This window comes from Alligator mississippiensis, chromosome 4 (genome assembly GCF_030867095.1).
Source record: "Alligator mississippiensis isolate rAllMis1 chromosome 4, rAllMis1, whole genome shotgun sequence".
NCBI lineage: Eukaryota > Metazoa > Chordata > Crocodylia > Alligatoridae > Alligator > Alligator mississippiensis.
Window position 1 is genome coordinate 180,671,954 of NC_081827.1, and position 27,124 is coordinate 180,699,077.

Here is a 27,124-nt window from a genome sequence, read left to right on the forward strand (position 1 = left end):
CAGCCTCCCAGCCACCTGCTACAAGCAGCCTGGGCTCTGTGGCCAGCAGCAGCTACTCAGAACCTGGTGTGTCAAACAAAATGGCTGTGTGCGCCATGCTCTGGCCCGTGTGCTAGAGGTTGCCAAGCCCTGAGTTCCATTGGGTAGAGTGGTTTTCATTAATCTTTACTAATCTATAAAGAAGCCACTAGGAACCCCATAAGATTGGGCCCCTAATATAGTCCATGGCCTGTTGTGACCTATTTATAAAACTTTTCTAAAAAGGTGAAATGGATATATATTCCTGAATAGTATATAATTAGAAGTTATAATCCCTACCCATTCCATGATAGTATCTTTGAGCTTTAACATATCTTAAATTAAAACTATCTTTATATAGATTTTTTTAAAGCATCTTTAAAAATAAAAATAGGATTAAATCAACACAATCTGATTTAAATAAAAAAAATCCAATTTTTTTTTTAAATCATCGATTTTTATCCACCGCGATTGTAATCACCTCAGAGAAGCAGAAGGAGCATCCTGGTACAATTTTCCCCGTAAAACCCAGTATTCCCTGAACTGAGACTGCGAGAATAACTGAAAGGAACATACCTCATGGCATGAAGGAAAGGTACTGGTCAAGTAACTTCTACTAGTGTAGCAACTACTGTATCAAGAAAAGACTAAGACAGAAGGCAAATTACTGTCTCATAACTGGCATCGAGTTAATTGTAGAACTAAGGATTTGCATGTCTCCTCATCTGTAACATGTATTCTAATATTATAAAAGCCTTAATCTGACAATCTGTAACGCTTTATTCATGCTCTGACTGGCTGACAAACAGCCAATCAGAGTGCAAAGAAGCGTCTGGACAGGTGGCAATGTGCCACCATGATGGCGGGGACACAAGGGGTAACGGGGCCAGCTGTGCTGGCCTCACCCCCTCAGCCCTGCTTCCTGCAGATGGTGATGATGGAGCAGGGGGGCAGGCAAGGCCAGAGCTGGCCATGCCCTCTCCCCCCCCAGCTCCTTGGAGGTGACGGTGGTGGCGGCACAGGGGTGGGAGAGTGGGGTCAGGACACCGGGGAGGGGACAGAAAAAAAAGAGCGCACTGGCGCTGGCCTCAGCCTGCCTCCCCCCCTTGCATTGTCACCACGTGCAGGGCTGACCCAGCAGCGGTGGGGGCCCGACACCTGGGGGGAGGGGAAAGAAGGAGCGGGTGTACCATGGTGGTGGCAGCAGCAGTGGGGGAAGGGGCGAAGTGGGCCCAGGCCTGATGCGGCAGGGGTCAGGGAGAGTGGGCCCGACGTGGGGGGAGCAGCCAGCCTACTGCAGTGATGGAGGGGAGCAGCGGGCCTGGCCTGGCCCAATGTGGCAGCAGCAAGGGGAGGGGATGAACAGGCCTCCTCCCCCCACTCAGGCCCACTCCCCTGCATCAGCCACGAGCCCACTCCTCCCGTTCCCCTGCCACTCCTGGGTCAGCCCAGGTCCGCTTCCCCCCTCCCTCAGGTCCAGTCCTCCCCAACATTGGGCCCAGGCCTGCTCCTCCCCCCACCACTGCAGCACAGGGGGAGCAAGGGGGAGGGAACAGGCCCAGACCCCAAGAAAAAGGAGGGAAGGGGGAGTGGGTCCAGATGGGGGGGAGCAGGGCATGGGGCTCCTTCCCCGCCCCCATCAATCATTCTTATGGGGCAATTGGCTAGTAGTATACTATTTGCCTGGATAATTCATATATTTGATCATGACTGCTTCTCAGGACTTTCTGAAGAATGAAAATAGACACCTGTTAGTAATATATTTTAAAATAAACAAATATACCAGCTTGGAGACCTTAAACCCCCTATATTTGCTTCTGTATATTAGTAAAGCCTATTAGTATTCCTGCCTCTAATACATAAACTGTCCCATTAGACAAATGTTTTTATGGTGAGAAATGATTAGTGAACATTTTCAGGCTAATTCCTGTAACTGAAAGGTTCCCCTGGGAATGCTTAGGGGCAGTTCAAATCAAATATAAAGGTACAATCATTTCAGCCCTAGAGTTTAGAAAGCTGCTCTTTTATATACGGTGAGGGTGAACTATTGCTCAATAAACTGCAATTTGAAATGTAAAATTTAGCCTTTGATCCTGCAACAGCCTCCATGTCAACAAACCACTGAACTTGCCTAAAGCCATACTGAGCTCCAGGCTGAAAGGCCCCTGCACAGAGCTCTCTGCAGAACTGAGTGAATGCAAGATTTGTGATTTTTTTTGTACAAACCCAATAAGAAAAAGTTCCCTCTTTTACAGATTAAGTTCTATTTTTCCCTCTTATGGCTCTCAACCCTTTTATTCTCAAAAACCTGTATAAATGAAGCATAAACTTAGGGATGTATTTGGTAGCCATGTTGGTCTGAGACAAAAAGAAATGCAAAACTCTAGAACTCTTGGTTCAGAGATGATACCTTTTATTAGACCAACTTGTAACTCTTTAGTTTTTTCATTTGCTCTCCCTGTGGAACAGCCATCCCATTCAACTACACAAAACTCACAATTATCAAAGGCGCTTTAAAATGGTAGTACTTGCTGGGTGATCCAGAGAAAGGGTTTCACTCTAATGAAGGTGTAACATTAAGGTTACAGTGGTTTAGCTGTAAGCCACTGAGGTAGAAGCAGATAAACAAAACAGCTGCACCAAATTAGCTGACACAGGAGCAGCAGCAAGTTCTTTCCAGCCTTTCAAAACAACTGGAGGTTCCTTCTACCACAGGCTCACACATGTTGGGAACCGCTGTCCTAAACAACCTTTTTCAATTCAAGGTGCCCCTCCCACAGTACCAGCTCCTAGTTTTCACAGTTTTACTTAGCTTTTTGCATCCCCAAAAAAGAAAAAGTAACAGAGCAAAGCATCCATTCTGTTGCAAATGCCTCAGAGAGCCCACGCTGGGGCAAAACGTTTCTGGGACCCTTGACTCCCGTTTGAAACCTCAGGGCTCGTGCTATGAATCCCATTTGCCCACCTAACAGCATAAACACAGCATACAGACCCTTGCACGTCAAGAGGGTGGCACAGGGGGCACCCGCCATCTTCGCTTGCAGCAGCGTGGGTCTCCATAGAGCACAGGAAGCAATCCCCAGAGGCAAGGCTAGGAAAGCTGTCTGGAAAGATGCCCTGGCTAGTAGTGGTCTGACATAGCTCCACCGCTCCCAGCACCGTGGGATCCAACATGTCCAGAAGTCCGCTGACCTGCTAGCAGCCCCTTGCAGCCAGCCTTGGCTGCATGACACCGTGCAAGCCTTCGACACCCAGCCTCTCCAGCTGCAGTGAGGTCTACGCATCGCCCTCACGCCCGCCCAGCAGGCGCTGTGCACCCTGGGGGAGAAGGTGCGCAGACCCCGCCCCGCCGGTACTCACAGGCAGAAGACGTGCTCGCACCGACCCAGGCACACGGGCTCCCTCAGCACGTGGTCACTGCGGGGGAACACAAGTGTCAAGCGAGCCCTGCACCGCGCATGCGCCGAGCTCGGCCAGCAGGGGTCACCCACATAGAGCCCCACCCCCTCCCGCGGGGGGGGGTAGTTACCAGCGGGAGCAGCGCAGCGCGGCCTCCAGCTGCTCCAGGGCGGCGCGCGTGTGATGCCAGACACGGCTGGGCCGCTCCATGACTGGCGACAGAGGGCGGTTGCCGGAGCGAGCCCGGAGCGCGGCCTGCATCGCCCCGACCCGACCCGGCCCAGCCCCACGCCACTCAAATTCAACCGCGTTCCGCCTGCAGCCCAGTGCGCAGGCGCGGGCGGCAGCGCGGGAGCGGTGTGCGCATGTGCGGCGAGAAGGTGCGGGGTCTCCCCTCCCCCGAGGGGGCGGGGCTGTGGATCCCAGCCCCGTGCGAGCCCAGCTGGTCCCCGAGGCTGTGCCGCGCAGTGAGAGGGCTCAGCTGCCTCAGGAGTTTGCCACGTGTGAGGTGCACACGGCTCTGCCTATGGCAGCCTGAGGAGGCTTCCTGCTGAAGAGCCCCGAGCTTGAGGCTGAAAACAGGCGTCTTCCCTGGAGCGGGATCAGCTGGTTGCACTTCCGGGACCCGAATAGACGTCCCCAGTTGGCGCGCCCTAAGCGGGGGAGGGGGGAACTCCCATTTGCAGATGAGTGCCCTGCAGGCAGGCAGGGAAGAGGGCTCTTGAACAGGGATCGCCCCGTTGGTGTTCTCAGGGGGGTTCCCCAGATTCACCTGCAAGCAGAAAGCAGGGTCCCACCTCTGCCTTTGCAGTCCGTGCTCCTCACTGCTGCCAGGTCCCCACTCTGCACCCTGGGAAATCCTTTGCAGAGGGATCCCTCCTAGGTGCTGCATGGGGTGCCTGTCTGCAAGCAGGAAACCCCTCCTTTGCAATCATGCACAAATACTTTCCAACTGCTTAGGTATGCACCTGGATAAGCTGGGAAAGCAAGGCAAGCACTTCCAAGGCTGGAAGGGGCCAGTGGTGCCCGGGAGCTTCTGGGTTTTGCAGGGCTGAGCCCCACAAGCTGGAGGAGCTCCTGCCCAGGTAGTTTCACAGGGCTGAGCTCTTCCACCGTAAGCAAACAAGTGGACCACAATAAAGCAGCCCAGTTTGTTACTACCTTCTGTCACAGCCACAAATTTGAGCATGACAGAAGGCACGAACATCTGTTTGCTTTCACTTTTTGTCACCATAAGCATTTTTTATGGTGGCACAGTTGTGACGTTTATTTCCACCTTAAGAGACCCCCAGGTCAGCCAAACTACCAACTCAGCTGGCTCATCAGGATGCCTGCCTCAGGGGAGCCAGAGAGCCCAACAGTTTGGAAGCACTGAAAACTTCAGCCCCAAGGGAGTCCATGTGGCATGGCTGGCATGATGTCTGGCAGACTGCTAACCTGGCAGGGAAACAAGTAGGCTTTCAATGAAACCTGCCTATCAGGCAAATTTCCAGATGCAGCTTTGAATTATCAGAAGTGTAACCCTTTTGCCAGGCCCTGGAGACAGAACAAAGGCCGGGTTCAAATTTGGGGGTTTTGTGGCTCAAGCCTCCAACCAGAAACCTGGGGGGAAAAAACAGCCTTTACTGAGGGTCCTGAAAGAACAACTACCCCATTTGCAAGCAACTTGGATGCCAAGCTGAATATAAAAGTGCATTAAATGGAAAAAATAACTAAATGTTATCTAGCACAGCAACCATAAAACACTTCAAATAACAAACGACACTCCAAATACCAAACACTAAAATATTAAATACCATTGATATTAGTTGCTCCAAATGTTAAACTCCCCAAAATATCAACCTAAAAATTTAAACATTTGAAAGTATTAAATGTGTTAAAGTATTAAGCACCTAGATATTAAACACCTTAAAGTATTAAATTTCCTGGGGTTTGATTGCAGTTTTTACTGAAAATGCCCCCTCTGGGTGTTGCAAGGAGGGGAAAGGAGTTTTACTCTGGGTGACAGAGGAGACTTTCTCACTAGTTGTTGCTGTGGAGGTCATGCTGTGTGAGCACCGCTTTGCTGAGCGCCTCTAGGATCTCCAATCCAACACCTATCCCTTCTCAGGATCACTTTGTAAGCACCACTAGGGTCTCTGCCACTACTCAGAATCACTTCCACTTGCAGAGGAGGAGAGGGGCAACCCCCTCTACCACCTTGGGAGCACCACTGCAAGGTCATTGCTGGAATGTGCTGCTTGCTGTAAGCACTGGGGTATCTACCACCTCTCACCACTCAGGACTGTTGCTGAGTCCCTCCAGTAAGAAAGCATTGTCTTTTACTATCAAGAGTTTTACCAGCTTCAGCAGGGATGCCCTCAATGGATGATTATACCCCTCAACACGAGAGGTATACTGCTTGCCCGGAGCAAAGATTCGGGATGTGAAGGAGGTAATCCAGGCCAGGATCAAGCCCACCGACTACTGCCCCATGGTCCTAGTCCATGTGGGTACTAATGATGCGGCCAGGAGAACCCCCGATCACCTGATGGCGGACTACACTGCTCTGGGCGGCATGCTGAGGGAGTTTGGTGCACAGGTGGTATTCTCTTCCATCCTACCAGTGAACGGACGCAGAAGACGGCATGAGAACTGCATCCGAGAGACCAACTGGCGGCTTCGGCAGTGGTGTGTCGAGGCAGGCTTCGGCTTCCTGGACAACGACCCGCACATCACGACGAGGGACATGCTCAGTTGGGATGGGCTTCACCTGTCCCCCAAAGGTAAGCGTGTGTTTTCTTCTAGGTTGGCGGATCTCCTCCAGCGGGCTTTAAACTAGGCTCGCCGGGGGGAGGGGAAGATGAGGGCGGGGGAAGCTGTGGACCACCAAACCATGTGGCACCAACGGGCACAGCCCAGCCTGAGGAGGGAGAACATTGGGAACCTGCAAGACGCGGGGCGGCCAGCACTACGGCACAGGAAAGAAACGAGAAGGTAAGAAATAAGGGGCCCCTTGGGACTTGGAGCGGGGGCGCAGCAAAAGCACCTGTTGCAGGGCTCAAGTGCCTATATACTAATGATAGGAGCATGGGAAACAAGCAGGATGAACTAGCGCTCCTGCTTGCACAAAACACCTCCAACTTAGTAGGGCTAACGGAAACCTGGTGGGATTCGTCCCACGACTGGGCGGTACATATTGAGGGTTATAGATTGTGCAGAAAGGACAGGGTGAGGAAAAAAGGGGGAGGGGTTGCGCTCTGTGTCAATGAGCAATATATGTCAACCCTCATCAAGACGGAATCCAAGGATGAGGAAGTAGAAGGATTGTGGGTTAGGCTACATGGGGGGCAAGGAGAAAGGGATTTGGTGGTAGGGGTCTGCTACAGACCCCCACATCAAGGGGAAGAAATAGATGCGGGGCTCCTGAGGCAGCTCACGGAGACCATAAAAGATAAAGAGGCGGTAGTCATGGGGGACCTAAACTACCCAGACAGCTGCTGGGAGACACAGACGGCAAAGTCCCACCGCTCGCGCAGGTTTCTAACCGGTGTACAAGACCTCCACCTGACACAGGAGGTACATGGTCCCACTAGGGGGAATGCCATACTGGATCTGGTATTGGCAACAGGGGATGACATGGTAGGGGACCTACAGATCGGTAGCCATCTGGAGGACAGTGATCACCTAATAATAGAATTCACCATAAGACGTCGAGTGGGTAAGGTAACTAGTAGGGTGAAAGTGCTAGACTTTAGGAAAGCTGATTTAAGTGAACTCAGGCGATTAGTCAAGGACGCACTGCAGAGTAGGAGTTTTGAAATGATGGGAGCCCAAGAAGGGTGGTTGTGCCTTAAGGAAACGATCCTTCGGGCACAAAGCGAGACGATCCCCGTGCGGGGTAAAAGAGGGAAAGGGGCCAGGAGGCTTCCCTGGCTGACCGCAGAAATCCAGGGCAGCCTAAGGGCCAAAAGGGGAGCACATAAAAAGTGGAAACAGGGAGAGATCACCAAAGATGAGTATGCCTCCTCTGCTCATGCTTGTAGGGAGGCAGTTAGACGGGCCAAAGCTACCATGGAGCTGAGGATGGCATCCCAAGTAAAGGACAACAAGAAATTGTTTTTTAGATATATAGGGAGTAAAAGGAAGGCCCAGGGAGGAATAGGACCCCTGCTAAATGGGCAGAAACAATTGGTGACGGACAGGGGGGACAAGGCTGAACTCCTCAACGAGTTATTTGCCTCAGTGTTCCTAAGCGAGGGGCACGACAAGTCTCTCACTGGGGTTGTAGAGAGGCAGCAGCAAGGCACCAGACTACCATGCGTAGACCCTGAGATGGTGCAGAGTCACTTGGAAGAACTGGATGCCTTTAAGTTGGCAGGCCCGGATGAGCTCCATCCGAGGGTGCTGAAGGCACTGGCCGACATCATTGCAGAGCCACTGGCGGGAATATTCGAACGCTCGTGGTGCACGGGCCAAGTCCCGGAGGACTGAAAAAGAGCTAATGTGGTCCCCATTTTCAAGAAGGGGAGGAAGGAGGACCCGGGCAACTATAGGCCAGTCAGTCTCACCTCCATCCTTGGCAAAGTCTTTGAAAAAATTATCAAGGCTCACATATGCGAGAGCCCGGCAGGACAAAGTATGCTGAGGGGAAACCAGCACGGGTTCATGGCAGGCAGATCGTGCCTGACCAATCTAGTCTCTTTTTATGACCAGGTTACGAAACGCCTGGACACAGGAGGAGGGGTGGATGTCGTATACTTAGACTTCAGGAAGGCCTTCGATACGGTATCCCACCCCATACTGGTGAACAAGTTAAGAGGCTGTGACTTGGATGATTACACAGTCCGGTGGGTGGCGAATTGGCTGGAGGGTCGCACCCAGAGAGTCGTGGTGGATGGGTCGGCTTCAACCTGGACGGGTGTGGGCAGTGGGGTCCCGCAGGGCTCGGTCCTTGGACTGATACTCTTTAATGTCTTCATCAGCGACTTGGACAAGGGAGTGAAATGTACTCTCTCCAAGTTTGCAGATGACACAAAGCTATGGGGAGAAGTGGACATGCCGGAGGGCAGGGAACAGCTGCAAGCAGACCTGGACAGGTTAGACAAGTGGGCAGAAAACAACAGAATGCAGTTCAACAAGGAGAAATGCAAAGTGTTACACCTAGGGAGGAAAAATGTCCAGCACGCCTACTGCCTAGGAAATGACCTGCTGGGTGGCACAGAAGTGGAAAAGGATCTTGGAGTCCTAGTGGACTCTAAGATGAACATGAGTCAGCAGTGTGACGAAGCCATCAGAAAAGCCAATGGCACTTTATCGTGCATCAGCAGATGCATGACGAATAGGTCCAAGGAGGTGATACTTCCCCTCTATCGGGCGCTGGTCAGACCGCAGTTGGAGTACTGCGTGCAATTCTGGGTGCCGCAATTCAAGAGGGATGTGGATAACCTGGATAGGGTCCAGAGAAGGGCCACTCGTATGGTTAAGGGCCTGCAGACCAAGCCCTACGAGGAGAGACTAGAGAAACTGGACCTTTTCAGCCTCCGCAAGAGAAGGTTGAGAGGTGACCTTGTGGCTGCCTATAAGTTCATCACAGGGGCACAGAAGGGAATTGGTGAGTATTTATTCACCAAGGCGCCCCCGGGGGTTACAAGAAATAATGGCCACAAGCTAGCAGAGAGCAGATTTAGATTGGACATTAGGAAGAACTTCTTCACAGTTCGAGTGGCCAAGGTCTGGAACGGGCTCCCAAGGGAGGTGGTGCTCTCCCCTACCCTTGGGGTCTTCAAGAGGAGTTTAGATAACCATCTAGCTGGGGTCATCTAGACCCAGCACTCTTTCCTGCCTATGCAGGGGGTCGGACTCGATGATCTATTGAGGTCCCTTCCAGCCCTAACATCTATGAATCTATGATTCCAGCCTGAAATCCCTCCAGCCTCTCTCTCTTAAAACAATCTGCAGACTACCCCATTGCAGGCCTTGGACAAAGTCCCAGTGAGCACCTACCTACCAGTGTGTCCTGCAGCCCATGCGTGCCTTCCCACTACAGGGAAGGGAGGGAAGCCTAGTGAAAAAAAAATCAGGGAGGGAAGCTTAGTGAAAAGTAGACTTAAGACAAGGCAGCTTAATTGTTACATTGACTTAACTAAATTGATTTAAGCTAAGCTATGTCAGAGCATACGCACATACAGCTCTTTGACATGGTGGCAGTCATCTTGTGAGCTAAATCAATTAATGTGACTCAAGATAATACAACGATCAAACATATATAAGCAGGATCACAGGGGATTAGTTAAAACAGACATTTCCACAAAGTGTTTGGCTTCCATTGGTGAATTCTATTAGTTTCCATTGCTTCCACTGGTAAATTCTGATTTTCCAACAGAAGGCTTCTAACCTGATCTAGAGACAGTTCACATCACAACTTCCTGGAGCTTGTTCTTCAGTTTGTCCAAGGCCTGTGCCTTGTAAAGGTCTTTAGATGAATGAACTCTGCAGGTTCCTGAGAATGGAGGAAGGAAGGATCCCTAATTGCAAACCTGGAACTATGATATCCCCTCGCCTAGCAGTATTAGTCTAGCCAGCCCAGTTAGTAAGCCCTGCACTTGGTAATAAACATTCATACAATCAGACCCTTAAGACATGCATATGTCTCAAATAGTGAGAATAAAAGTCACGACCTGCAGCTTAAAACACACACAGGGCTCATCTACACATGCTATTAATGCGCCTGAATAAACTTTCCACGCACAGCATCTTCACGTGTGCCCAGGATCACAGCAATTCAATCCAAGGCAGAGCAGCCCTGGGGCTGGCAGGGAGCCAGAGGTCAGCCCTGGGCTCCAGCTAGCAGCAGCCAGCAGTGGAGGGGTTGGCTGTGGCACAAGTGTGCTAGAGTGTGGGGCTACGCATTAGCCATCCCCTGCACTATAGAACCCTTGTGCCACAGCCTGCCCCTGTCACCGTCTACATGTGCATTTGAGCACATGTAATTACTCTGCTGTAGGACAGTACTTGTCCTGGACAGTACTATCCTACACCAGAGTTCATTAGTTTACAGTGCCCTAGTACAGGCACACATGTAGATGGTGATGCTTTACTGCAGAGCTAATTAGTCAACTCTGCAGTAAAGTGCATATGTAGATACACCCACACTGTCCTGATTGGGGAATTAAACAAAAAACAGTACACAGTACAGAGGCAGAGCTGACAAGAAAAGTCAGTATTATGCACATATACGCTGGGCTATACAATGGAAAGACAAACACTTTTTCAGCCCAGCATGGCAAATTTGGTACTATCTATCTAGCTTAGTGCCTGCTACTAAGAATAATACTATTGCTTTTAATGAGTTGCAAATCAATGGGCGTAATTAATCACATCATAAGTGTTTGCAGGAACAGACACTTTATTATTGCAGGGTTGCTGTAGAGTTGTAGGCCCAGGGAATTAGTTTGTACATGTTTCCTTTAGAAAACAGAACTAGTTTTTTGATGCAGTTCCTTAGGGTGTTTATTCAGATGGTTAAACATTAAAATATTTTTGCGTCTATGCATTTCCCTTTTTCTTTCATCTTGATTTGCATTCATTTAAAAAGTAAAAGAAAACAAATTCATTTAGGAAAAAAAAAAGATCATCCAAGCATTTGTTCTAAGGATCACACACATACACACACAAACACACACACACTGAGGGGGCTTCATTACATTTTATACAGATGGATAATATTGACCATTGTGCTGTTAGCAGCAAAAACTACAGTCCCATAGAACTACTGGTGATAATAAACAGCTTCTCCAGTGGTTAAGTGCTTCAGTCCCTGCAATAACAGTTTCAATTCCATCCCTATCAAGGTCAGTACTGTATGGAGAATACTCAAGTCACTTGTCTTTAAAAAAGTATTAACAGTTGCAAAAGCTATCTGGCAGGAATCAGCTGCAGATCTGTTCTTAAATATATGTATTTATGCTAGCTGGGCTATTTTATAGTAATGAAATATTTTAAAGAATTGCATGGTTTCTTCTAGACTATTAGAAAAGTGTTTATCAAATCTTTAGCCCTTGAGAATGTTTCTGTAAAGCCATTCAAAATATAAACCTAAACCACTCCATGCTGTCTTTAATGTAGAATAATAGACAAAATTGTAATCAGGTGTTTTCCCACCTGTCACTGAGATGACTCAAGGTCTTTGACAATAGGACATCAGAGACAGAAAGAGAAAGCAGAATTAATTGTCTTGACTGTGATCTATCTTGGTTGCATATTTCATTCATTTGGCTCCTTGATCCCTAGGGTAACCAGGTTCTCAGCTAGTTTTTAATTGGCACAAATCTATTATAATCAATGAAGCAACTCTAGCTAACATTGCTTAAAGTTTTGGCCTAATGCATTTCTGTTTATACTTTAAAAACTGCGTATTAGCTGAAGTCTTACCTTTACCTAATCAGTCTGCAGGCAAGGTAGAATGGGCTGGTGGTGGGGGGAGGAATTTTTCGTCTCAGCCAAGGAAAACTGAAAAGGTTAATCTCTCACTGAGTAATGGCTTTTTGTAATTCACTTACCAGTTGCTTTGATAAGGATACTTACAACTATCTGTTCAAACCTATTTCAAACCTCAATAATTCTCTCACTTAAAATACTCAATGCTCTCTGTAGGCAAAATTTTAATCTGATAAATGGGTCCACATTACCACATATTCTATATCCTGTAGGATACTTTAATTTGATTTTACATGCAGAGAAGAGGATTTTTCATTATAAATAGTGATGCACAACTGCTTACAAGAAATTAAAATTGAGCCCTCTCTATTTATTTTCTTGACCTTGTTCTGTTAGTCAGAGGCATCATGATGACCTTTTCTTACTGCAATACTAAATATCTCTTTTTTTCAAATGTTCTGAGGGCATTTTGAGCACCACTAGGCAGCTGAATTTAGCCTGCTCAACATTTTCTCCCAAGAAGCTGTACAGTACATTTTTATGGTGTCAAGGAAAAGCAATGAAATGAAGTGTTACGTAGTATTACCTCCATTGTCGTTGCATAGTTCATGCACAATCAGCAAGCACTGGCCCAAGAATTGGAGGTGGAAGCTCCATGAAGATCTTATTTCCTGATACAGCAAATGCTGCAAAAGGTCACTTGGGAAAGATCTAACCATGGACTATCATATAGAAAATGCAGACTACTGCCATTGCAGCTAAAGGAGTGATGACCCATGTGTTTGATATACACATATTACACGGACACTGCCAAAAAGCAAAAACAAGTTGATAGATATTAGAGACAGGTTTTAAACCTTCCTGGGTAGGATGATACAAAGGATTTTGTGGGAGATCATGAGATTTTTCCCTGTAGAAATGTAGCTATTGTTCCCACTCCATGGGTATGTTAAAGTTAAGAGTTAAATGATTGTTCCTGGAGTTTTTAAGGATAAATTAAACAAACACTTGTCTAGGTAGGTTTAGATAGGGATGATCCTGCTTTGAGCAAGGACCTCCTGAGGTCCCTTCCAGCCCTATTTTTCTATGATTCTAAGATGCTTGAAATGTGGTATTTACAATATAAACACTGATACAGCATTAACTCCTGGAATAATAGCATGATTGGACTCCATTATAACAGTCAAAATGGTACCGTTCTCTAGCCAGAATGACTCTTCAAAGGAACAAAGGTAGGTAGACAAAGATGGGGTAGCCAACTGAGACCAGTGGTCTTTGAGTTGCTGGCCTGTAATCAAGGAAGAATGCACAATATTAATATGTTCCCAGAGTGGCTTTAAAGGTTTCTATATCTCCTGTGTTTCCTGACCATTTATCAATTTCACTCTGACACAGATATTTCACTGGTCATTTTTTTTTTGTTCAATAACACTTCAGAGTTCAACCCATTCCACTGCTTTTTATTGCTTGCTATTTTTAAAAAGATACCTCTGTAGAAGCTGCTCTCCTCCTTTCTGTACAGTGTAATTACTGAAGCACATAAAGCAGTTATAGCAGGAATTTATCACTTTCAGGTAGAAATACTCCCAGCCAAATAAAAGATAGAGTAGGAATGCCAGAAGCAATTTATAACAGGCTCACTGACATTTCATGTCGAGAAGCTCTACCAGTGAATAAGCATCAAGTCATAAATCTCTGAGCAAACATGATTAAAGCAAGCAAGTTATTCTTTGAAGGAAGTTCATAATAAAAGAATGCACTGATGCAGAGCGGCAAAATTTGGTTGAAAAAAATCATGGAAAACAGCTGTCAGTAAATGTACAAACAGCTTGCTTTAAATTTCTGTGGTGTTTCAGCAGCTGCTTGGGCACACATAAAATGTTCATTTGGCACATGGACACTGGCACCCGGTCTTTTCTCCTTTGTGCTTTAAAATTTTGTAATCAGCTTCATCAGAATTCAGGCAGTAATTTCTGTTTGCATCAAGGGAGCAGTTGAGAGTTAATGCTCAACATCATTAAGACAAAAGTTTGTGGCTGAAGACAAGTGCTTTGGTGTCAACAGTCATTACAATTGTGTACGCTCATGTGTTACTCCTCATAATGGTCCTGCTCCAAGAAAGTATAAGCACATGCCTAACTTTGGGCATATGAGTAGTCTTGGCACATGCTTAAGTACTTCCTAGAGTAGGGCCATAAAATGGCCATAAAAATAGCATTTTATAGCTCTAAAAGCTTTATTTGACTGAGTTTCACCAACTGGTACCTAATACTACACTATACTATACCATACTAATGCTTCTTAAGAGATAAAACTTGTTTCCTAACAATTCTTGGTAAAACTTCTAAGTACTTGATGGAGAAAGACCTCCATTTCTTTTTACTATTAAATCTGTTTATAACATTTATCTTAAGGAATTTATTTCTTCCCATAGCCTCAAAAGTAGATTCTTCAATTTTTTAGGGAGAAATCATTCTTGGTGGAAAAAGCACACGGTTCACAATTCATTCTAATTTTTCCCTTAGCATTTCTGCATTGTATGAAATGCTCGTCTTTGGAAAGACTTCAGACACATCCCAAACCTGCATAATTTGGGATTATAAACAAATAGGGGGTGTGATATGAGATACGTATTGCTCCAGGAGGCAACACTACTACTAATTGTTCAGCATATGCTTAAGTGCTTTCTCGGATCAAGGGCTACATGTCATCTCCCAGCTCCAATGTCCCAGCAAAAAAAAAAAAACCTGTTCTATTTGGCTATTATTGCTTTGTCAGCCATTTTTCTACCCAGCACTTTCTCCTCTTCCCTGTCTTTGGACAAAGCTATCAGCCCCAAACAGTACTTTTTAGCCTGATTTTACTTTGGTACTTACAAAGATTTGTAGCTGAACATTTTTTATTCACTCTCTACTTTACTCAAGCAAATAGGACTTTTATTTCTGTAGTTAAATTAACTAGGTGCAAGGTTGAACACAAGAACCAGTTATGTCAACTAAATGACAAAAATATGGCTTGTGGAGAAAAGGCTAAGAAATTACTGGCAACGAATCAAACCGTAGCTCTTCAGTATGGGGGACATTTTATGTTTTGGGGGGCACCCTCCACAATCACATAGGTAAGGCTAAAAAATTACCTTCAGATCAGCTAACCAAAGCATCAAAAGTCATTCAGCATTAAATAGGATCTCTTAGCTTCTTAGCTTCAAAGTCTCAGAAAATAGACTTACTGCCATCTAAATATAAGCTGAATAGAGTAAAATACCACTGCATGAATTTCAAATGTGGCAAATTCAGTCTTCAATAAATCAGTTTTGTGTTTATTCTAAGCTGGGTTGCCCTAAATAAATCAGGGAACATAAAAATACATCTTTCTGTAACTATTGTCTCTGTGTATGAGATAACACCTGCTTCTTAAAGCCAGAGAGGAAAGAAACAATGAAGATGCATTGAGGGTCTGAAACAAAAAGCAATGCCTTGTCTTTTGTAGGTGAAACTGGTACCTGGAAAGATCTGCACTTGCATTTTATGTTTGCACTTCCAGTTACATCCACAGAGTTAAAAATGCAAATACTCCAATTTGCACCTGAATGTGCAAAAATACAGGTATTTGTTGCTATCATCAATGGGTCTGTTGCATTTGCTTGCCTGGTTCTCACTAAGAAAAACGTGGTCAGACCTCTGTAATGGCCTATTCTGGGTCTTGGGAAATACCTTCTCTCCCTTTCTCTCCCCACACACTGAATTAATAATACCAGACATTGTCCTTTTACTTACTGCAAATAATGACTGTTCATGGAACTTAGTAGCTATGTATGCTTTCCACTGGGTGTTTTTTGTCCAGGGAAGAAACTTGAGTACAGTAAATAAATGAAATCGCCATGGAAAGAGTTGGAGTAAACAAAACATTCGCAGCTCTGGACCTTGTATAATGATAAATTTAGGCCCCTTGAAGATCGTCAGCAACAGGCCCAATATGCCATGACCTTGTTTCACAAAAAGGCATTTATATGATAGTAGCACACTAAAGTGAGTTGTTATAGAAAATATGTGTCTTACTTGCATAGCTTGGAGGAAGAGGGAAGCCAGAAACTAGGGATTTAAAGCATTTGGGGAACACTCTTGTTCTGTCAGCTGGGGTCACAGGATCCCAGCAAGATAAATTGGATGTTTATCTTGCTGGGATCCTGTGACCCCAGCTGACTTCCTGCCCCTGGGGCAGAGGGCTGGACTTGATGATCTTCCAAGGTCCCTTCCAGCCCTAATGTCTATGAAATCTATGAAGTCACAGAATAATAGATATCTAGCTTTTGTATAACATTTTCTATCAGGAGAACTTCACAAAGGAGGTTAGGATCTATTCTTAATTTGTGGCTGGGGAAATGGAGGCATTGTTAGGTAATTTGACTTGTACACGGTCACTCAGAAGACCAGTAGCAGAAACAGGATCAGCTTATCTTGATTCCAGCCCAGTTCGCTATCCACTAACTGAGTCATAGTGATGCTTCAAAGAACACCTTATCTGGAAGACTGCTATGAATCACAGCTGGCTTTCTTCTGTGAAAGAAAAAAATCACCATGATGATGCTAGTACTGCAACAGTTCCAGTTACTCCCTAGATGGAGTAGAAACATGAAGATCATGTCATGGAGTGGCCCAGAGCAGTGGATTTCAACCATTTTTCATTTGCAGACCCTTAAAAAATTTTGAATGGAGGTGCAGACCCCTTTGAAGTGTAAATGTGGGTATTCATATACTTTTGTTTGATCATAGTCATCTTTCACGGATCTTTTAGACAGTGTGCAGACCCCCAGGGGCCACAGACCACAGGTTTAAAACCACTGGCCCAGAGTATTGTTCCCAACTCTGGAGGGAAGAGCTCACAGAAATCTGTTGTTGTCTGGCAAGAGGGTCCCAGGAAGAAAATATACATATAGAAGATACAGAGAAGGAAAGAAGTGGAATAAGAAAAGCAAAGGGTGCTGGTTGGAAGGAATACTGGAGATCCCCCTGATGCTATCCATGCTCCTGGAAGGACTGGTAAAATCAATGGAAATTACAGCCCCTGGTGATCAACACAAAGGGACAAGGTCTGATGTATTTAGTTCAGATTTATTCTAGTGCTGGGTACCTCATCTATGCAAAAATCATGCCATGTGGAGTAAGAGTAAATATAGGAGGAAAAATAGGGTGTGAACAGCAAGCACAAAGGAGGCAAGAGACAGGAAAAATGTAGACCGTGAGGAGGCAGAACAGCAGTAATACCTTAAGGACATCACTCCAGCTGATGTAAATGTGAGTAGCCTTGTGTCTGTTCTAAGTTACACAAGAGGCCAAAGCAGACCTGACTGTCACAAGATCAAGGGGGTAGAAAAATGGCATAAAATCCCCTTGACCTTCTTCATAAGGTTAATCAAACAGAGCATAGATACAGTCTGCATACAAAATATATAACACAGTCTAGGCCCTATATAACTAAAGGCCCAGCTTCTCCCTTATGCCTCATCTCAATCCCTTGAGGTCAGCCAAAAGTGACCTCCTGCAAGTATCATCAGTGCATCAAGTTTACTTGGCAAAAACCCAAGGGAAGTTAGGAGGTCATACTTAGTAGCATTAGAACTCTCTCCCCCTTATGACCTGTTGGAGCCTGGACATCTTCAAGCAGCACTATAATACCTTTCTGTTTAGGCAGGTGGTTAGCAAACAAGGCTAAGTTGAGATTTGTTTAGGCATTTCTTGTTTTATATCTTATTTAATACTTTAATATTTAGACTGTTACTGTAAGCCACTGTGAGGTTTTGTTGGAAAGGTGATATGTAAAACTAATAAATAATACTCAACCTTTGAATGCAACCTATTCAGGCTACATCTTTCACTGCAGTGACCCCCTGGAATGGCCACTACAGCAGGGAAACTAGGCATGGCTGCTGAGAAGTGGCAATTCAGACTATCTGCCACCTGGGATCCCTTTTGCAATGGAAACACATGGGTAGGGTATTATTCCATTCTTTTCCTCCCATGACTCAAGGGAGTTAGAGCTGGAATAAGGATCTCAAACTCTTAAGATTGATATAAAGATCCTGAATTAACATTTTATTTGCTTGCTTGGATATTAAATATGACCATTCACCAGACTGATTCCTAGTTTCATGCTCCTTTTTTTATTTATGCACCACACATCCTAGACACACACCAATGCAAATGAAGGAGTAAAAGATGTCCAGCTGATCAGTTAACCCAACTGACTGATCATCTGCAAGACCTTTATGATTATTAGAAAACTGGAGAAAGACTTCCTGATATGATGAAATTTTAACCCAATTTGAAACATTCAGCATAGGTTACAAACAACACATGATCCATGGTTCTCTTGAGTGAACTTGGCATTTATGCTTGGAAAATATGGGATGCCAATATATACTGTATAAGACAATAAACAGATAAGTGCATCATCTTCCCTTCCTCTAGCTGAAATATGTTTAGTGTCCTTCTCAATAAATCAGTATGTACGTTCATAGCCTTTGTTGTGCAGAAACATTGTCTATAGATTTACAAAAATTTACAAACTACTGCCCTGGGCGGCTAAGATCTAACCAACACTTTTATTCAGGAAAATATAAAAGTCATGAGTGATTCATTCCCTTTAATTTTATAGAGGTTAAGGAGTTGCAGATACTGAAAATATAAAAAAATATTGTTTCCTACAATGAATTACTGCAGACTGGGCAGTCAGAAGCAGAAACAATGTAGGCAACAAGGCAGTGAAAAATAACCAGATTGCTAAATTTAATTCATGCAGTATTTAAAGTAGAGGCAAAACTATTCTGGTCTTTATAAGGCCCACATGCTTTAAAATCAATTTGTTATATGACAGAAAGCCAGTATGATAATTTCAGGATTGGTGTGAAATAGTTCAATAATCAAAATCCATGCATGCGTGAGTCAACCAGTCCACATCCAGCCAAGACAACAGTGATCTTAGCCTTGCTAAATTGATAATGTTATTCCTTACCAATGTGGTCAGTCAAAGGACATTTCATGCTGAGGTATGGTGTTAAGTTTTCTAGCTGACAACGAAAGTAAAATACAATTTTACCCTTGTGCTAAAAAAAAAGAGAGGAAAAGGCTACCCATTTGATAATGCCTCGTTTTTTGTAAATACACCAGAACTTGATATTTTATTCATAAAGCAAAGTTCCCCAGTTGATTTTAAGTAAAGATACAATTATTACCTTATTCATCATATAACAGCATTGGGGGCAATAAGAAAGGTAGCGATAAATACAGGCAACCCTTCTTACAGTTGACAAGTCAATTGTTTTCCCTCACACTGAAGGAGTGTATGAACCAGCAAGAATATTTTGCTTTCAACTCTGATACAAAATTGGTCTTTAAATAATCATTTGCCCCTTCCTCCCTTCCCCTGCCCCCACACAAACTATTCCAGATATATTACTGGGTCCAGCAGTACATCTAAAGTTGTGTCACAGAAGTGCACATAATACTTTACATGGGCTGGATACAGACATTACACTTAGACTGGTCTAAGTGATTGGAAATCAATCTAAACGCATAACTGTGCAGACGTTTGGTGCCCATAGAGCTATCTAAAAATGGTGCAGGTGGTCTAAGATAGACCTAGTTCAAGGTACATTCAGATCAGATCAAGCTAGGTTAGACCAGTGCATTGAACTTCTGTACTGATTCTCTATTAATTCAAGTTAGATTGCTGTTCTCGAGTATCTCAGCCTCCTTTACAGCCCCTGCTACCTCTTCCTTGCAGGGAGGCTCACTAGCACTTGACCTGCTGTCAGCTGCTCCAGCTGAATGCCAAGCAGGCCCTGTCCCACCGTTCTCCCAGAACCGAGCCAGCACAGCTCCTCTCACCAGCCCCTCCTCCTGCCTCCAGCCATCTGTCAGCTGCAGGCAGGCAGCAGGAGGAAGAGCACCATCTGTGTTCCCTACATGAATCCTGGGACCTGGGCACCCAAGTCTCCAAGCTGTGCCCATGTACCCCATCATGAAGCACCCCACAATGCATACAGATCTAATGCTGAGCCCAGGAGAACCCCCATGCTTGTGCACAGCCCCACAGACCCCAACCCTGGATCCTAAATACCCAGCCAGGGATCCCCATGCCCCTGCATCTGGGCACAGCCCCACAGACCCAAACCCTGGTTCCCACATGCCACATCTCAGAGGCCAGAGGCCAGCACCCTGCCATCTCCCAGTTCCCAGGAGCCACCCTGTCCTCCCCTTCCCCCTCCAAGCAGAAGCCAATGTGGGTAACTTACCTCTGGTGGATTGGGGTGGCAGGGGGAACATCAGGACTGAGCCTGCATGGAGGCAACCCTTTGACCTCTGCAGCTCAGCCATTGCCAGCAGGTACCTGGCCCATGTGTACCCACAAGGCTTTTTTGGCCTGCAGCTACAGGGTCCCAAAGTACTAGGGTTGGGGGAGGCGGGGGCATTGAGCATCCAAGCTGAGGCAAACAAGTGAATGCCCCTAGAAATTTCAGGAGCAAGTACAGCATGACTAGCTGCCTCTGTGTTAATGGTAGAGGACACAGGAAATTTCCAGGCCAGGGCTTAGCCAGAATCATGGGGTGTCAAGATTGTGTGGGTGCCCTAACCTGTTGAGTCCCTGTCACTCTGAAGCAGGGGGCACACCCAGCTGCAGTGAGAGGGAAAGCCACGTGCTGGTACCTGCAACTACACACATCCACAGCTCCTTCCATCCATCCACCCTTCCACCTACCCCCTTGCAGCAAGACCCTCACCTACCCATGGATGCTGAGACACCATGGGCACCACTGTACACCATGGATTAACCTGTTCCATCTTCCTCCATTACCCAACCCAGGTCACACAACTGGGACTAGATGCGGGATCTCATCACCATCTGGGGTAAGATGGAGATCCAGTACCAGCTCCCAAAAGGGCACTAGAATGGAGACATGTTTAAGCACATTGCCCAACAGATTGAAAACAGGGCCACAACAGGGACTGGGTGCAAGGTTGCGCCAAGACTAAATGAATGAAGATCCAATATAAGTACATGCATGATGCCAATGAAGTCTGGGGCCAAGAGGCAGATTATGCCCTTCTATCAGGAGCTGTCTTGCTTCCTCAGTGCACACAGGGCTATTGAGACCCTGCACGTCTATGGAATCACAGGGGGCAGGAGGAGTCATTGGCAAAGACCTCACCAAAGGAGGAGGCACAAGGAGGCCCTGGGATGATGGGACAATTGGGTGCCCAGGAACAGGGGCCACAGGGCAAGAGGTCAGCTGGTGGCAATGGCCCCCAAGAAGTCTGGCCTGTTGGTGCTGGTTGTTACATCATCACAGGATGTGGGAGCCAAGTTGCACATGCAGTTGGGCACATGCCCATCTTCTTGGGCACAGTCAAGAGCAGGGAACACAGCACACAGGAGAAGGGGGAAAGCTCCAACACCATGGAATTTGAGACCCAGGACACCTTGCTGCCACCTTTGACACCTTGCTGCCCCCCTTCCAGATGTGCAGATCACTCCCCACACTGTCCCCCCTACCAGAAAAGCAGCCACTGCTGCAGCACGACCGTGCCAGACCCAAGGCCAGCCAGCCCTCTCCCCACTTCTGCTGATAAGTCAGGCACCAATTAAGGATGCCATGCTACCTGGGATGGGATGGTTTGCCCCTGCTCCATACGGCTGTGATGGGGACCCAGGCAATGGGAGGCAGAGATCGAAGCCCCTGAGAGAAAGAGAAGGAAGAAATGGGGAGTGGGGGGATCCTCAGCCACTACAGGCCATCCCCATAGTTACCACCTACTCTCAGGCTGTTGTGGCCAAGAAGACCAGAAGGGGGTGGAGGGGCATTACAGGAATGGAAAGGCATGGGGGGAGGGTGAATCATGGGGCCCCAGGCTGCTAAATGCTCACAAGATTTCTGTCTTTCAGGACTGGGCAGACCAGTCACTCTTCCCTGCCCCCTCTCTTCCATCCTGGACTGCAGCCAAGGCACCAGACCCCTGCCTCAACATTGGGCAGTAAGCAACCCATCTCTTATTCTATGGGAACATAAATCAGCCTCATTCACATCTCCCTGTCCTATCCCACAGGGCCATGCTCAGCTAACAGAAGAAGCAGAGCCCCCTCCCAGATGGCCAGAGCATTGGCAGTGAAACAACCTCTTCCCCCTTGTGCTCATGGAAAGACACTAAAAGAGTTTATTGAGCTCTGCAGGTGAAGTGCAAAAAACAGGTACAAGTACCAGTATATGCCACCCTGCCCTGCTTGGCAGTGCAACAGGTCCACGTGGCAGAGAGGGCACCAAGGCCAGGGACAGGAGATAACATGCGCTGGAGTTGCGGGATAGCAGGAACAAGAAAAAATCTTTCCCTCCCAGTCCAAGAAAGGCGCAGATATGATGGCAGGAGTCCTGCCTGGGAATCATTACCTCAGCTGATTCAGTCCTACTGCCAGGGTGACTTCTGTGTTGTGCACCTGGAGAGGCTACCAAGTGGCATCCCAGCACTTTCTCCCTCCCCTCTGATCTGATCGCTAGGGAAAGCCCATGGGTGTCAGGTGATCCCAAGTCTCACAGCACAGACAGTCACTGTACTAACCCCTCAAGGCAACCTTCACTCCCTCTCCTACAATCATAGCCCCATCCTGGTCCCAGATGATCCCCCTCCACCCCAACCCCTTAAAGCAAAACAACCCTCATCCCCACCCTCCTCCTGGAGTATTCAAAGTAGAAGAACAGTGCTGGAAACCCAAGGGCAGCGCATGGCAGGACTCTTCTTAGACAGCTGGGGTCTGGGGAACCTCAACTGAGGTCAGGTCATGTCAATAGCATCGTGTCAATAGCAGTGATGATTGCAAACTCATCTGCGGGTATCAGCTTATCATAGTAGAGCCACAGGTAGAACGCAAGGTGGATGATCACGTTGAATGGCACCCCAGGCTTCCCAGGAACACCATTAAAGAAGATGGCTTCCTCCAGTTGTTGAGCAACTATCAGAGAACCATGTCCTGCAATGAAAGCAGGGTGTATTGACTGTTGTTCCCCTGGGAGTAGTGGTAAAGCTAATCCCTCTGAGCTGGGCAGCTCTCACCAGGGAAACATCAGGAGCAAAATGTCACTCCTGCACAAACACAGCACTGAAACACGCTCTCCTATTAGGGAAGGATGGGTAGAAGGGGGTAGTGTAAGAGCTCCACAAGCATTCCCTAGAGTGGTCAGTCCCTGCCTGCTGAGGGATGCTTTGAGTCCCCATGGGACCCTTGGTCCCTGGACCCTCTGAGTGGGTAATAGGTGCTTGGATAAAGAACCAGTCCTTCTCTCCCTGCCAACCCATCCCAGCACTGCTGCAGGACATGCTGCCCACCCACAACACAGCTGGGACTCCAGTCTCTGCTGTGCTGGCTGGAAAGCAGCAGCATGGCTTGCAGCCCGGGGCAGGGGAAGGGTCCAGGCAGGAGACTTACCATAGCTAGCTTGTCACCTCTGTGTGAGTACCCAGGCAACTGATGAGAGGATCCCAGATGCCTACTCTTATACTTCATTTAATCAGCAAAAGTTGCAACTTCACACAAAGGCTCTGTGTCTCTCCTGTTTAACTGCAGAGACACCACCTGTATGAGGACGGGCAGCATGAGGAGAATGCGATGCTGGCCCAAGAGCACAAGAGGAATGTCCATAGGAGGTGTTGAAAAAGCAAGGAGGAGATGCTGCAGGCCTTGGTTGTCGTCTCTGAGCTCCAGGTGCATACAGCTGACTCCAAATGCCAGGAGCTGGAGGACCGGCATGAGGAGAGAATCCAGATGTAGAGGGGGAAGTGGTTCAAGATGGCCATCCATTGTTTTGAGGAGGCAACCCATGCCTCTGCGGAGCTAGCAAGGTCACAGTGCCAGGAGAGGGAATTTATGGACAGGGTCCTGAACCACTTTTCATTCACCTATGACACGCCTGACTAGCACTAGTGCTGCCTCCCATGGAGAGCCCATAGCCGTCCTGGCTGGGAGTGGGAGAAGATGCTGCCACCCAGGCCCCAACAGCATGCTATGTCCTGCTCCAGGGACTCTTCCCAGAGGCAACAGAAATGAGGGTCCTACAGGAGGGACCCCTAGGTGCTGGTGGGGGTGGGGTGGGGTGGGAATGGTCCCTACTGTACTCAGACTAGGAGTTACGATAGTGGGAGGGGGACCTGGGACAAGAGGAGCGGCATGAGGGATCCAGTGACCCATGGTCTGGGGAAGCACAAAGGCGCAAGGTGGGGCCCACTGTGGTGGTCAGTGGTCAGCGAGGGTAGTGGGACTAGGGTGCCTGGGCCCTGATGCCAGGGCCATTAGGGACACTGTCTCCCTTCCAGAGACAATCCACTCCCCCCCAGCACTGGTAGTTGCCCCTTGTACACAGGCCCCCCAAGTGGTGCCAGGACAGTCCCAAAGGGGTGTAAGAGCACTCAGAAGTTGAGGGAAGAGTGCAGCCCACCAGCCCACCACACCAGGCTGTCACTGGGACTGCAGCTGGCAACAGAGTCTGCCAGCCCCAGCTCATCCACCCACCAGGTGGGGGTCCCAAGGACAGCTCTTCCACTACCCATGGCTCCCCTCCTGGCCCAGGTCCCACTGTCTGAGAGCAGTGAATCCTTGGCAGGGATAGGAATTCTGAGTCTGGGAATTATAGTTCCAGATCTAAAGCCCCCATGTTGCTTTCCAAGGTTTTGTGTTTGTTGAGTTCAGCCTCTGTGGCATTCCCCCTGATCACAACCCTTCCCTTTTTCCCATCCTAACAGCCCCTTGCAAGTTATTTTGCCCCCTTCAGAAACCTTCCCCATCCCTGTCTCCTCCAAAGATTTTCTGGTTTACATCAATGGGAAGAGGGACCAAGTTCTGCCACAGGCAATGTTCAACAGGTCTTCTTTATTAAAAGCAAGAAAAGTTTGGCAACTGCAACATTGTAAACTGAGGCACATCTCTTCCTCATGTTGCATTCTTCCCACATCCTGGGAAATGGATGGGGGAGGGGAAAAAGGGAAAGGAGAATGGTGTCCAGGCAGCCTGGGTTTTGGGAAGTGCTGTCCAGGATGAAGGGCCAGAGGAGTCCAAGCCAGGAGATTCATGGCCTAGTGCCAGGGCATGGGCACTTGAAGCCCTCCAGCCCTACTCATCTAGAGACGGCTCCCAGTCCTCAAGAGTGAGGAGGTAGTCGGCCAGGGCTTCACGGATGTGGACTGCCTGCTGCTGTGTGGGACTGGTGCTTGCAACATCAGCAGGAGTTTTGCTCTCTCCCCTATCCCTGCACCACATATGCATAACCTGCCATGTCCAATCTGTACATCATGCCTTCTCTGCCCAGGCTTCATGGAAGACCTCCCCCCTCACAGATGTTGTGGAGGACACCTGCAGTGACAATGAGTTTTAGCAGGTTCTCCTTGTCCACCTCAAGGTATATGCCAAGAGCCTGCCAGCTCACCTTCAGGCGGCCAAAGGCGCACTCCACCATTATGTGGTGCCTGCTCAGGCAGTAGTTGAAATGTTTTTTCTGGCAGTCCAGCTGCCCTGCATAGGGCTTCATGAGCCAGGGCAGGAGGGGATAAGCCAGGTCCCTGATGATGTGGGGAGGGATGATGATAGTGCTGATGACAAAATTGGGGACTCCAGAAGTATAGTGGCTGTTCTCCACCCAGGGAGCAGGGAGTTGTGGAAAAGGAAGACATGGACATCATGCTGCCCACCCAGACAGTGAAGATGTAGGTAAAGCAGCCCTGGTGGTCGATGACACCCTGCAGGATGATGGAGAAGTAGCCTTTGTGATTGATGAATGCCTGGGTGCCCCTAGGTGGGCAGGAGATGGAGATGTGGCTGCCATCCACAGCCCCCACACAGTCAGGGAAGCCCATGCAGTAGAAGTGACCACCTCCTGCAGGTTGACCACCTTCTGCAGGTGGACAAGATGGATGAAGAACTTGGCCAAGACATTCTGGATGACCAGGCTTACCCCCTAGACAGCCTCTCCAGCCCTGGACTTGCCAATGCTGAACTGGTTTGTGCTACAGTGGAGACTGCTGCAGGTGGCTGGGTTCATGACAGCAATGGCCACCTGCTTCAATGGAGTGAAGAGCAGTCATATGCTGACATCCTGGCATATGATGTGGGGGGTCAGCTGGGTGACAATGTACATGAATATGGCCCGGTGCATGTGGGAAATCTGGACCCACTGTTTGTCATCTCAGGTGTCCGGGGGAATCCTCTTCTATCAGTTGCTGCTGGTGGCATGGGCCCAGAACCGGTACTCAGTGATCTGGAGGTGATGTCAGAGCACCTCAGGATCCATGGCATCCTGGGCGGCCACATCCTCGTTGGCCTCATGAAAGTTGGTGGCCCAGTCCAAGACACTTGGTGGACACAGGGTGCAGTAGGTGGTCCCATGTGGGGTGTCTAGCTGCTGGCTCAGGGACACAAAGCCACATCCCATGATGACCAGCTGCCCCAGCATGCCCTGCAGCCTCTGGTGAGAGTTGCACAGGGCAACAAGCAGGATTAGCCATAGCTCATGGATCTCTGTGCTTGGGCATGGGTGGCAGGACATCATGGCAGGGTGCGGGCAGTTTGGGACATGGAGTTATGTGCAATTCACAATAGAGGGCATGTGCTCTAGGGCTTTTCTGGAAGCCTAGGATTGGGTTTGGGGGAGGATTCACAGTGATGTGGCAGGGAGGTGGGGGTGTGCTTTCCTAGTCCAACAGCCAATCAAGGGTAGCTCAGGTGCTGAACCGCACTTGCCAGTTTCCAGTATCCCTGGGAGGCATGCAGAAGTGACTGCAACCTGCAGGCCTTGGCCAGTGCAGGCAGCCTGCATGCCCTCCCCTCCCCCAAAGGGTGAACATATATACTGTTCATTACCAATCTAAACTAGGCTACTTAGAGAAAACCACATAACTTAGATTGACTTCTCAGGATTTTTGAATGTCTGTATACAGCCATGATGTACATAGCATCTAAAAGAAACCAACTGCAATTTGTTCAAAATTCACTTAAGTGGAAGGTGAGAGAAAGACTACAAGCAGGCTTACTTCTTGTGCTCCCTCTTTCCCCAAACACATGAATTATAGCTCTCTAATGAGCTTAGTTTGCTCACTGTGCCTCCTGTGGGTTCACTCATTTCAACATACACACAAAGCCCTAAGAGCTCCCAGCAACTACCCTATTATTCTCTCAAGTATGTCAGACTTGCTTGAAAGACATGATGTTACTAAGATCATTTGACTTGGTAATTGGTTAGGCCTATTAGAAGAGC

The 27,124-nt window shown here is 47.7% G+C and overlaps 1 protein-coding gene across 2 annotated transcripts in view; it reads right to left on the bottom strand.

Moving 5' to 3' along the window:
* The window catches only part of BARD1 (BRCA1 associated RING domain 1), a 75,857-nt gene extending 72,105 nt beyond the window's left edge, over positions 1-3,752 (bottom strand). The window contains exons 1-2 of one of the 2 annotated variants that reach the window (XM_006276434.4): positions 3,548-3,752; positions 3,379-3,435 (exon numbers count right to left, since the gene is read on the bottom strand). In XM_006276434.4, coding sequence (XP_006276496.2) covers positions 3,379-3,435; positions 3,548-3,678 — 188 coding nt within the window. In that variant the 5' untranslated portion in view covers positions 3,679-3,752. The other variant, XM_019492266.2, reaches the window with a different exon arrangement.
* Between the last annotated feature and the right edge of the window lie 23,372 nt (positions 3,753-27,124).